Source organism: Ceratotherium simum, chromosome X (genome assembly GCF_057802395.1).
Source record: "Ceratotherium simum simum isolate JZ-2026a chromosome X, ASM5780239v1, whole genome shotgun sequence".
NCBI classification, from domain to species: domain Eukaryota; kingdom Metazoa; phylum Chordata; class Mammalia; order Perissodactyla; family Rhinocerotidae; genus Ceratotherium; species Ceratotherium simum.
This window is the reverse complement of record NC_141940.1, coordinates 24,065,863-24,078,201: the sequence shown is the minus strand read 5'-3', so window position 1 is coordinate 24,078,201 and position 12,339 is coordinate 24,065,863. Positions and strand designations below refer to the sequence as shown.

General features: G+C 37.1%; 1 protein-coding gene across 1 annotated transcript; it reads left to right on the top strand.

Moving 5' to 3' along the window:
• Positions 1–3,089: 3,089 nt before the first annotated feature.
• Positions 3,090–4,957, top strand: PRR32 (proline rich 32). Its single transcript, XM_087426738.1, has 2 exons — positions 3,090–3,134; positions 3,963–4,957. Exons 1-2 carry the CDS (start codon positions 3,115–3,117, stop codon positions 4,837–4,839), a joined length of 897 nt encoding a protein of 298 aa, XP_087282864.1. The 5' UTR covers positions 3,090–3,114; the 3' UTR covers positions 4,840–4,957.
• The last annotated feature ends 7,382 nt before the right edge of the window (positions 4,958–12,339 follow it).

The following is a 12,339-nucleotide window of genomic DNA, read 5'->3' as shown; positions in this document are numbered from 1 at the left end:
TGAGTTAATGGATGGGATCTTTTGACATCTCTCTCCCCAGAGATCAGCTTGACAATCGCCTCATCACCTCCTTATTAGCCTGATGGAAAAAGAGAAAGTCATCTTTATGTCTCTATCTCCCAGATTCTTTTTCTAAGCAAAAGAGAAAGGATGTATTTTAAATGATACTTTGCCTGCACTTACGCATCTATGAAATTTCTTTGAAAAAACCACAATAATGTGATCTTGCCTGCACACCCAAATTTATTAATAATTGCTGTGAAAACGTAAATATATCCTTGTATGATCCTCGCTTAGCATTTCAATAAAGTTCTCAGAACCTTTTGAGGACATGCGTGAGTAATCTCTAGAGCTGTCATGAAATAAGCGGTCATGGGTAATCAAAGGCATTTATAGCTTAGCTACTTTCACAACTAAGCTACTTTTTGGCAAATTCTCAACTTCCATTACCCATTTTTCCCTCCCCAAAGCAGTAACTCAAACAAACTAACAAAAAAGGCATGCACTTTATTACTTCATTTTCACAGCTTAGTGGAAAATTGAGGTAGCCTAACAGCTTTTCGTCAAAAGGTAGGTTTGGAGATGATTCTAGTTTTACCTTTAACTATAAAGTTTGAGTGCCTTCAAATATTCCCTGATGAGTACAACTTTACTAACTATCTGGCTGATCTTGCTGTCTCTAGAGGGTCCAATTGGCTCTTTATATTTCTATTTCTGCCAATATGAGCCCTAGTTTGGATTAAAATACTGAACTGCAAAATTCCAAAATTTTCCCTTCATTCCTACCTCCATACCTATTCTTGACATAGAATGCCTCCCATGTACATCGTATCCAGTTTTCAAAACACAACTCAAGCCCCAACCAGGCATGAAATATTTCACAACTACTTTAACCTAAAACTATAGCTCTTTCTTCTGCATTTCCATTGTGGTCTTAGTTTCCACCATGCAGCTAATGATCTATGTCTATTCTTTTCTATGCCATTCTTCTATAGATGTTATTTTGTCTCCCCAGAAAGTTTGAATATGTCTTGACGTCTGTATGGATGGCGTATTTAATTTTTTTGGTATAATCCACACTAAACCAAATAGTGAATGCATGCAGTAGGCATTCAATAAACATTCACTGTCTGCATGAAAGCAAACACGTTGCAAGACAAAACCTGAGCTAGTATCTGTAAATTTATAACACCTATTATGGTTTTGGAAAATTCTTGGGTGTCATTGACTTTGTCACTGTGCCCAGCTATTTGGTGCCTATATTACATTTCACTCTCACGTAATCCAATTAAGATGATATTTTGCTAAACAGGCATTTCTAGGTAAAAACAGCCAATAATTGCAATAGTTTGATAGATGTAAAAAGGTTTCCTGGGGCTTCCTAGCCATTATTCAGAAAAAAAAATGCAAGTTCTCAAACATAAACTATGCAAATATGACTTACCAGATATTAGCAAGCAGTAACTCAAATTGCATTTTTCCCTCCGATATGGCAAGTGTTAAAAGAGCTTTAATGCTCCACCACAATTATATTGCTAATAAGTTTTCTTTTACATAAGGACAAGGAAAGAATAAACCAAAGAAAAATAGAAACTGAAGTTTGGGAACCAAGAGATTTCTTAATAGTGAGCCATGCTAGGCGAGTGAACAGATTCCTCTGGAAGTGTTGGAAACATGCTGCTTTCATCTTTCAATGAGATTAAAAAAAAAAACAAAAAACAACCTTCAATACTATAGTGTACATACAGAGACAAGGCACCCTGCCTGGAAGATGTGCACTTAGAGACCCAAAAGGTCATTTCTATCATGAATTGTGTTGCTTCCCAGCAGTGACCATTCAAGTATCTTGTACTTACCCATTGCACACATACAAGAGCGCACACACACACATTCCACACATCTATAAACTGAAACACATGGTGTTTGAATCTGTTATATTTCCTTAAGAAAAAAGAAATATACATATATTATTGCTGAAATATAACAGTATATTCTGATATTGGGAATAAAGAAATATATTTTAAAGTCTTTAAGTTCTAGTCTGTACCACACAAATCTTAGGTAAACTTAAGGAAGTGGGCCATGTTTATGGCTTTATCCTAGAGCACGATTAATAACCTTCTATGAGGGGATGGTCATTGTAATTTCAGAGCAATTAATCTGTAGATCAATGGCAGAAAATAAAAACTGGGGAAGGATATTTGTTTAAAGTGGGGGAGAGGGATGAAATTTAGGCTGGAAGAACAGAAAGTGCCTTATGCAAAAAAGTTAAAGGCAAAATCTGAACTAATATTTGTAAATTTATAATACCTGTTATGCCTTTTATTCTCCTATTCCACTCGTAGAGAAGTTTCCAGAGCTCTATTACAGGAAATATATAAATATATGCATTCATGCACACACACACACACCCACACAGAGCCAACAGGTAGGATGAAAGAAAGAACTGCAAATTGAGGGGCTAAAAAATAAAAGCCAATATGATCCTTGGAGAGATTTTTTATAGTACTATTTTGTTTCATCTTCACAAGCGAGATGCAGATTAAAAAGCAATTTAACCCCCCAAACCTCTGATCCCCACCAAGTTAACAGTATGCATCCCCAATACTGGAAATTTAAATTACAAGCTTAGGCATGGTACTCTTCTCAACGTTTGTGTTCCCAAACTCCAAGAGGAGATTCGACAACTACTTTTTCTAACTAAAACATCAGAAATAACTCTTAACCAAAGACCATCTCTCCGTGATTCTTCTAAAATCTTCTTGAAATGATTGGTTTTTCCAACTGGCCTGCAACAGGGTTAATGTAGCAAATGCTTTTACCATCCATCTTCTGCTCTGCAAAAAGGAATCTTACATGTAGCTTCAAAGCTGTGTCACAGGTTTATCCCCTCCCCCTCCCTCCTCCTTTTCTCCCTCCCTTCCCTAGCAACTGGTAACCTCAGAAAGAGAACTCCAAATCTAGAAAGAAGCAATTGGTCCCTGGCTTCATTCCACTTGCCAAGCTGCTCTAAGGCAGCAGCAGGGGTCATTTCTTCAGACTGAGTTGGCCTGGGTAGGCATTCAGCTGGTTTTCTTCATCACCTCTGGAAGACTTTCCTGATCAAATAGCTCCATGTCTTGTACTGAAAATGTGTAAGTACAAAACTGAGTACAACTGTTTAATTTTGAAGGCAAGAGGCAGTTTGAATTGTTTTCCTGTGTAACCGGGACAGGGGCTAGTGTTTTGGAGGTGGTGCGGGACAGAATCACAGACAAGACTTGAATGATATAAACTCAGGTACTAAGAATACTGGATTTAAAAATGGCGATTTTAAAATGTAATTTTGAAATAAAAGTTGCAAATCCTTAGTCTAAACAGTGGGGCTTCAACATGAGGAAATTCATATTCTATGGTGTGGTATGGATTGAATGAAAGAAAATTTTAATAAAATATGGTGTAAACGTTGAATGACGCTTCATAAAGAGAAACAAATTGGAGTGTTTGTTAACATGACTAACCTTTCTTCGACTTCCGTGGAGAAAAAAACAAATGTTCTCCCTCTCAAGACTTTCCAGAACACTCCTTCCAGAATCTGAAAGCTGGGCTTATTGGATCATAGATCCTACTGGAACTGAAAGCACTGGTGTTTCCTATGGCGTGCCTGCACACTGCAGCGTTTAAGGAAGCTATCTGGGTCCTTAAGGCTTCCTTGCTTCCTTGAGAAGGTGGGGAAATGGAAAATGGGGTGGAGTCACAGGTCAGCCATGAAGGGAAAAGCTGAAGCGAAGCGGGTGCTAAAGAGGCTGCCTGTTAAGGGGCAAGTGGGCTAAAGAAGTGCTTGCTGACTACACGTGGGAGGAGATAGGGCTCTCCCTTTTCCCCTGGTGTATTCCAGCGAGTTCAATCAATCACATATTTCAGATATTTTCTGGTCACTCTATTTCCATTTTTATTAACTTATTCATTTCTGTTTTTGCAAGCCTTGGAGGGCACGTCCCTTCACCCATAGCAGTAGCTGCAGATGAACATGGGAACCAGAAACTGCACCCCGATGTGCTCCTCCAGTGTCCGAGTTCCACGCTGAAGGATGATGCCGAGTCCTGGGGCCACCCTCACGTCTCGCTGAGACCTCCCTTCAATGTGCTGAACCATCTGGCAGGAGAGCAACTGGAGCACCCCTTGGAGAGAACAAGATCCTGCATTCCTGTCAACAGTTCCAGAGCTCTCAAACACCAGTATGGGCCACCACCTGCTGTTGCGGAAGAGTCCTTAGCAACAGCAGAAGTAAATAGTTCTGAGGGGCTGGCAGGTGGGAGGCAGAGGGGACAGGATTCTATTAATGTGTCCCAGGAATTCTCTGGCGGCCTTTCTGCACTGATGATAGGGGGGACAAGGGTCAGCAATGGGGGCATTGAGAGAGGTGGCAGTAATGCAAGGTTATATGTGGCCTTGCCACGAGGTCAAGGGCTCTTTCCATCCAGAGGCCCACAAATAAGAGGACCTCCACACATCCCCACCCTTAGATCGGGGATAATGATGGAGCTGCCTCCAGGAAAGCAGAGAATGGCCAGCAAGGAAAGGCTGGCCCACGTTTCTTTCCCACTGGGAGGCCGGCAGCACCCGGTGGAGAACCAGCCAAGGCCTATTCCCTTGTCTTCCAGTACTCCAGGTTTACCTTCTTGTGCTACTGCTCATTGCTTTATCCCTCCTCGACCTCCGAGTTTCAGTCCATTCCTCGCTATGCCTATCCCTTTTGCTCCTCCCCCAATATTTGGTCCTCCACTGCCTTCTTATTTTGCCAATTTCCATTCCTGGGGCATGCCAGCTCCTGCATCCTCAAACAGAGAGAACAACTGATGGCAAAAAAGGAGGAAACAAAAGGGTTGGGGAAAGAAGTGAGAGTTTTTCATTTATGTTTTAACTTTGAAACCCCTTACCTCTTACACTCTGTTTAGCACTAACGTGCCTTACATACTTGGAGATTTAATAAAGATTCTAAAGTTTGAATATTGTGAATTATTTTTTAAAATGCCACTCTTGGAGTCTAAACCTTGGATTTTGTTTTCTACCTTTAAGAAGTTAAAACAGTAATGTGCCAGTGTTTTCTAAGTAGCTTAATCCCTACCACTGGCTTGCAGCTGTGTGACTGTGGGGAGCGGCCCTTGGGTTCTTGCTAGACTTGGCCAAGTCTAGGGTGGGGGATTCCTACCTACCTAAGGCTATGGGGGTTGCTCAGAGCAGGATGGGTAAATTAAGATAAGGTCCATAAAGGTAAACCGAAGTCCAGATAATAGAAAAAATGCACAAACAAACAGTAAAAGTAGCCAGATGAGACTGAGGTGAGAGTAACAGAGTCAACATTTTGCAACCAGTTAGAGACAGAACCAGGCTGAAAGGTCAGGAAAGAAAAGGGGCAGAGAAGATGGGAGAGTTCTAGACCATTGTTTCAAACATGTACTAGTGTTTGCCTCTCAACATTTCACTGTTGCTAAGTACATAGTATATATAGGGCTGGCTAAATAAAAGTCCAGGGAGAAGGTGAAACGGGGCTGATCCCTTCACCCATTATCTGAACAAAGGGCTACTACATACTCAGAACAAAAAGGGCACATGGATCCATGAAGTTTCTTTTTCTCCTTTTGTTTCATAATAGATTGTTCTAAATTTACAAGTGGTAGTGCAAGGCTTAGAAGGAACATCTGTATAGTGCTTGCTTAAATTCCGCTCACTCTGTCTATGTCCTGAAGCTGGTACAATTTCATCACTTCACTGTGGTGGGTTGAGCAGAAGTATTCAGCAAATCATTTGACAGCTGCTCACTATGAGGTGGCTTAGTCCCAGTGCACCAAACACTTATTGAATTTTCAGCCTTAATGAACAGAGGAGTTGGGCATGCTTATAGTCATCAAAAATATCTTCTGAGCCAGATGTTAAAAGATATTTTGACAAGAAATCAAGCTGTTGTGTCAACAGCAGTGCTGCATCTCTGGAGAGTTGCCAAAAGGTGTGGTAAGTGACAGCAGGACAGGATACGTTTTCCTTCTCAAAGGAAGTAGCTCCAATAAACGCTCAGAAAGACTTTACTCACAATTACAGCAATCCATAACAAATTCACTATGACAAGAAAGTGCCACCAACACAATCTGCTCTTTTTCAACCCTCTTTTCTCTTCCCTAACACCCTGTGTGTGTTTATTTTCTATGTCATGTCTAAACACTGAACACCTATAGTAAGCAACAAAGAATAACTATTAGCAAATTGAGGCATTGAAATTTTATTTATACCTCCGTGGTGTAGGATAAATATATTTTCTTTAGTTTATGTAGAACTCTGTGCCTATATAACAGGTTTCAGTGAATTCAAGTACCGACTAAGCCTAGGATCTTGCTGTTAATTGCAAGGGAAATGCAAATATTTTTGTTTATTCATGGCTTCTGTATGGAAATACTGTATTACTTTGTTATCATAGGTGCCAGTGTCCTCAATGACAGCAAAATATCCATTTTTAAACAGAAGATTTGCCTTAAAATATCTATTTTTAAATTATTCTAGTGCAATATGAGCCAATATTAATCCTATACCACGATATCATATTCATTTTGGAAAGGGCTCATGACACAAGATATTCAAAACTCTTGAACATATGTTGTCTCTTTCTTTTCTGTGGCTTGAATAGCTCCTATATGCAAAGGGGGAAGATAAACATCAACAAAGTAGCCCTTTCTTCTGATGGTAATGGGAATGGGTTAAGTATTTCCTATTCTAAGTTGTAATCATTGTCACAAGAAGATTCATTTTGTACTGTTTATTATTTATAGTTCTCATTATATTCTTTATCACAAGACTGCAGCATCGGAATTTTAATGTCCTATATATTCTCTAGAAGATAATAATAAACTGCACAACTTTGATCTTTTGCATGTCCGAAAGTATAATTCATTAGCCATTTCTATTTTCCACTGTTTACAACTTCTGTAGCCTGTTTGAAGAGGACTGAAAAGGTTAAAGTTCAAAGTTATGAAAATTTTAGTTTATAGTCTTTCATGAACCAGAACGACATTAAAATTACATCTTATTCTTCTGAGAATTATTAGAATAAAAACACTAAGCAGGACCAAATAATTTATTTTCATTGGAGTCTTAAGGTTGAGATCATAGTGCTGTCTTCACCTACCATGGAACCAGAGGTTTTTTGTGTGACTGTCACTAAATAACTAGGTAGCGTGTATATAATGGGGGAGAAAGACATCCTTCCATAACTATTAAATTGTACTGTAACAGTGGCTTTGAATTATCAAGTATTACTGAGAGATGTTCATTTTTAAAGGCCCTAAATACAGAACTATGTAAAAAGACTCTATTTCAAGATCAACGGGCCAAACTCAGAGATAAAAGAAATTTTAGACAGATAAAAAACACTGTGTCATGGCATAGGTTAATTCCATAGCTATCACAAAACCTTGCATGTCTTCTTTATAATGAGCTGGATTCAGTAATACTGCCACAGAAAGAGCAAGTGATGAGACTAAATTAAGTGAAAGAATCCATCTATTTCTCTGTTGTGATATTCATTTTTTTCTTATAATAATGGAAATGTATAGTATTTATCAAATCAAACCTAGATTTGAGGAGTCATAGAAATTTTGCTTCATCATGCGATATTTTTCTTAAGTGCTTGAGAAGGTGCTACTCTTCCTAAAGACTGATTAAATACATATGCTTTCTCACCCACCTTTGGGGACTTTACTGCCACTCAGAAAGGTTTTCTCAGTATCTCAGTTTCTCAAAGAAACTATCTGCGGAACTTACTTTCATGAGGTGACTCCACCATTGTTTTTTGAGAATGGACCAGTATGCTATTTTGCTTTGTGGAGGTACACAGACCATATTTTATTCAACTCTGAAAATCTTTTTCCCCAAGTAAAATAAGATAATATAAAGCACACAAATCCATAGATCCTACCATAAATGACTTTATCCAACTAATGGTGTTTAATCATATAATTTATTGGGAAATATACATTTATATCTGACTTCATTCACCATCCTGATTGTAAAAGCTTTGACTCAGAGGCAAAGCAACACAGGGAGTACAGGGGTTGATGGATAGTGTTTGTGCATGTGAGAAAGAGAAAAACAGATGGAGAAAGACAGAGGATTAAAAATAGGGGCAGGGCCACTGGCAGTTGAGAAGAGATGAAGTACTTTAGAACAGGAAACAGCTGCAAATTAGAAGTACTCTGGGAAAAGTAATAAATTTGGATATGGGAGAATGTAATACAGAGAAGATAGAAAGGGGCAGTTTGAAAAGAAATAAGTGTTATAGCTTAAGTGTTTCGTGACAGAAAGGGCTCTGTCTGTGTAGGGCCCACACATTTGAGAGGGCGGGGATGAGGTGATTAGAGAAACACTATCCAGCCCTCCTAAAAATGAATCTCCACCACTTCATTCCTTCCTATAAATATCATCTCTCCTTAGATAGCAGCCAATCTCATATTCCCTATGTGAAACTGGACGCCCTTTCTGGTTTAGCTTTCATCAATCCCCCAAACTGGCCTTGACAAGGAGACACATCATCATCAAGGTTAGCTTTATTAGTGAAGTGGGTATGCAATGAATTAGGCTCACAAAACAACATTTTCTCTTCAAATTCTCAAATATACCAGACCCTGAATTTTTTTTTTCATTTTTAATTTAAACTCCAATCTTTTCTTTCCCTAGTGAGGTACATTGATTATTTTCTAATTTTACCTTTTCACTCCTCCCACTAAATCATAGTTTTCTGAGGTAGATTTTCTGGCTTTATTAATCACACTTCATCCAGAAACCAAATAATCTATTATTTTCCCCAGGGGGCATATTTATACCTCCTTTAGGTATAAAATCCTCATACATTGTGTTAATCCCCACCGGTGCTCAATAGCTATTAGCAATATTCTCTACAATAAATGTGTTAAAGACAGTGTTTAATGACCTAACTAAAAAGTTGACTATCCATAAATAGAAAAAATTTTTTTTAAACCTTGTATTAGTAATAAGTGACAGCTGGAGGAAAATGGTTGAATATAAATAGTTTCATAGCTAAAAAGATACCTATGAGACAGTCATATAAAGATTATCAGTAAAATCATAAATAATCCCGGATTTAACAGAATGACATGGCTTTAAAAAAGTCTCTTCAGGGTTTATACGAGCTTTATTGCTTCCGTGCTAGACATTTTCACAAACCAATTGCAATCTATATGCATCCCAAATTGCCTAAGTTTATGGTTAGTTAACACTGCGAACTTCACCAGTCAAATGAATTCATGCACATATCACTTCAAAACAGTGTAAAAGCTCATATCTCCTTTAGGCACTCGATATGAAGTGAAGTTCTATAAGGGAAATGCCAATTCCAATGCCTAAATGTCATCCTCTCTATTTATCTTGATGTTGTTATCCTTTTAACATAGCCAGCAGTGGAGGCTACAAGGGGCAATCAACCCTTGATTGGAAAACTGGTAAAATGTCCTTCTATTTAAGGTCTTAGTCTCATCTAGCCAAAACAAAAAAGCAAACATAACACAGTATAAAACCTGGAATTCATGGGCTTGAAGATTAAAGTTATTCAATGTGCATTTATTGAACACATATTACAAGAATAGCTCTACTTTGGGTGCTATAGAAAATAAAAACCAAGTAGACACCTGTGGAAGTGACTGATTAGTAAGAGAACATTGGTTTTCATTCAGTGATAGAAGATATACCCTTTAAAGCAGACAGTTCTCATATGCTCATGAGTCTATGTTTAGAATTTCCACCTCTTCTGTTGGTCTGATAGGTCCTCAATTTATGGATGGAGAAACTGACACCTGACAGATTTAGTGATTTGACCAAGAACAAAATGTGACTTTGTGGCAGAGTCAGAATCCTCTTGCTACGTCATATTTCAAAATGTGTTTCAAATGTATTAAAGATATGAATGTAAATAATAAAAGAAAAATCTTCATACACACTAGAAGACACTATAAGTCAAATAGATGAATATTTATGTAATATTGATCTTTCTTCTTATGACAGTAAAGTCAGAAACCATAACAGAACACACTAAAATATTAAAATGATCTATGTGTCAAAATTATCATAAACAGAATTTAAAAGCAAATGAGAAACTTGGAAAAAAATTGAAGCATATCTAAAAAAAGGTTTAAATGTTAATAATAAATGAAAAATGTATGAGCCAATAGAAGAAGTGTGTATCGTCATAAAAAATAGATAAATGACTTTAACAGGTAATTTACAAAAGATAAAATAAAAATGGCTAGTAAATATATAAAATAATTATGTGTAAACTAAACTAAGAAATACAATTTCTGATCTGTCAAATTGGTAAAGTTTCTTTTATATAATTATATCCATTTTGTCAGAAATGTTTGGGGCATATGGGTGCTCTCATACACTACCTGTGGGGGTATAAATGTCAGTACATTTATTGAGAGCATTTGCAATATTAAACAAAATCCTTAAAATTGTCATGTTCTTTGATCCAAGAATCACACATGTTGGAGTTAGCCTAAAGAAATAATACTAGATATGGATAAATCTTTAGCTATAATTAGGCTCATGCTAGCATTACAACAACAAAACATTAGAAGTAAACTAAATGTTCCAAAATAGGCAATTGTCTAATTAAATTGTGTTACCTTCAAATGATAGAATATAATGCCACTATCAGAACAATGACAATTATAATTTTTAAAATGAAATTTTTATATGCATTTTAAATGAAAAAAAAGTTTCAAAAGTATGTGACTGTATGATCCCATTTTCTTTTTGTTTATCTGTATTTTTGAATTTTTATAAACATTACTACTTTTGTAAGGAAAATTAAGAGTTGTGATAAAAAGGAGATAGAAAATCATTTCTAAGCTCTCTTCAGCTCTACATTTCAATGAAGCAATTATATAACATAATAGAAAACAGAATGCTATCGATATTTTGTAACCATAATTTTAAATAAATGAGTACTCAGAGAGAGAAAATGAGAAAAAAAACTCAAGTGCGACAGGAATAGTTATAGAGGTTTATGTCAAGAAGTTTAAGTCAGACAAACTCAGGAGCACTATGCTATTGCAACATTTTGTTTCTTGATCCTTGGTGAAATAAGGCTCTTTATTAGTAGTGTTAGCCAAGTGTATAGACCATCTGATATTTGTCTATACACTTGTTTTCACAAGACATTAAGCATCCATGAGTTAGGACTAGTCAAAAGGGGCAAGAAATCAGGAGGCTGAGCAAAAAATGGAATCCGGCCTAGACCACAGATTTCGGCATGCAAGGGGTCAAATCTAGACAGGTCAGTTGAAGCAGCATGGTGCAGGTAGGTATAAGTTCATTTTAACAACCCTTTCACATATCCATGCTTTTTAACTTCAAAGTTCTTGATTTCCCATTGAACTACAATGATCCTAGTTTTAATTCTAACAGCCTGGACCAGCACATGTTAACTGCAGCCAGAAAAATGTCAGAGGCATGTAGATGAATCATGTTTCTGATCTAGGCAGGGACATAGGTGCTAGGAGTATCACAATATTTGGCTCAGTATCTTCCCCTTCTACACTGTTTCCTATTGAATGTGAGCAATTTAAAAACAGGAGGTTAAGATAAGCATGGATGACTTAAGCATTTTAAAACTGCATATAATCTAACCCAACCTGCGGAGTACTGAGCATAAATTATTTTCTACAACTTATTATTATACACTTCAAAATGTCTGTTAAGAGCAGACCCACCAACAATATGGTTTTATAATTTGTACCCTGCAAAAAGATGTCTAGCTAAATGGGTACAAGCGGGGATTGAAAATCAGTTTGTACTCTGCTTGCTAAGCAGCACACCTGATGAGAGGCAATTTTTCTAATCTGTCCTCCCAGAATAGGTGCTGTTTTCTAATTTGTCCATAGAAACAGTAGATACCAGTTGTGGTTCAGGTTAATAACCAATGGGTCCAAACGCTTTCATATCTGATAAGACTGAAAAATTATTAAAAAGCATGATCCTAGTTCAAAGAAACCACAATTTCAACGTTGATAGAATTAAAAAATAATTGCCATTCAATATACCCAGCAAATGATCAAAGACCAGCAGGCTCTCAACTGCAAATTACCAGCTAAAAAGCTACCTTTAGACATGGCAAATGGATTCATTTGAAAAAATAAATTAAAAATAAAATTGACAAAAGGCAGCTGCTTTAATGGTATTTCTAGAAAGAAAAAATCCCATGTAGCATCTCTCTGGCACCTGGATAAAGAATACTGTTAATGAGAATAATGTAGAAATATAGCTAGAACCCTAAAACTCAAACACCAGGCTAGT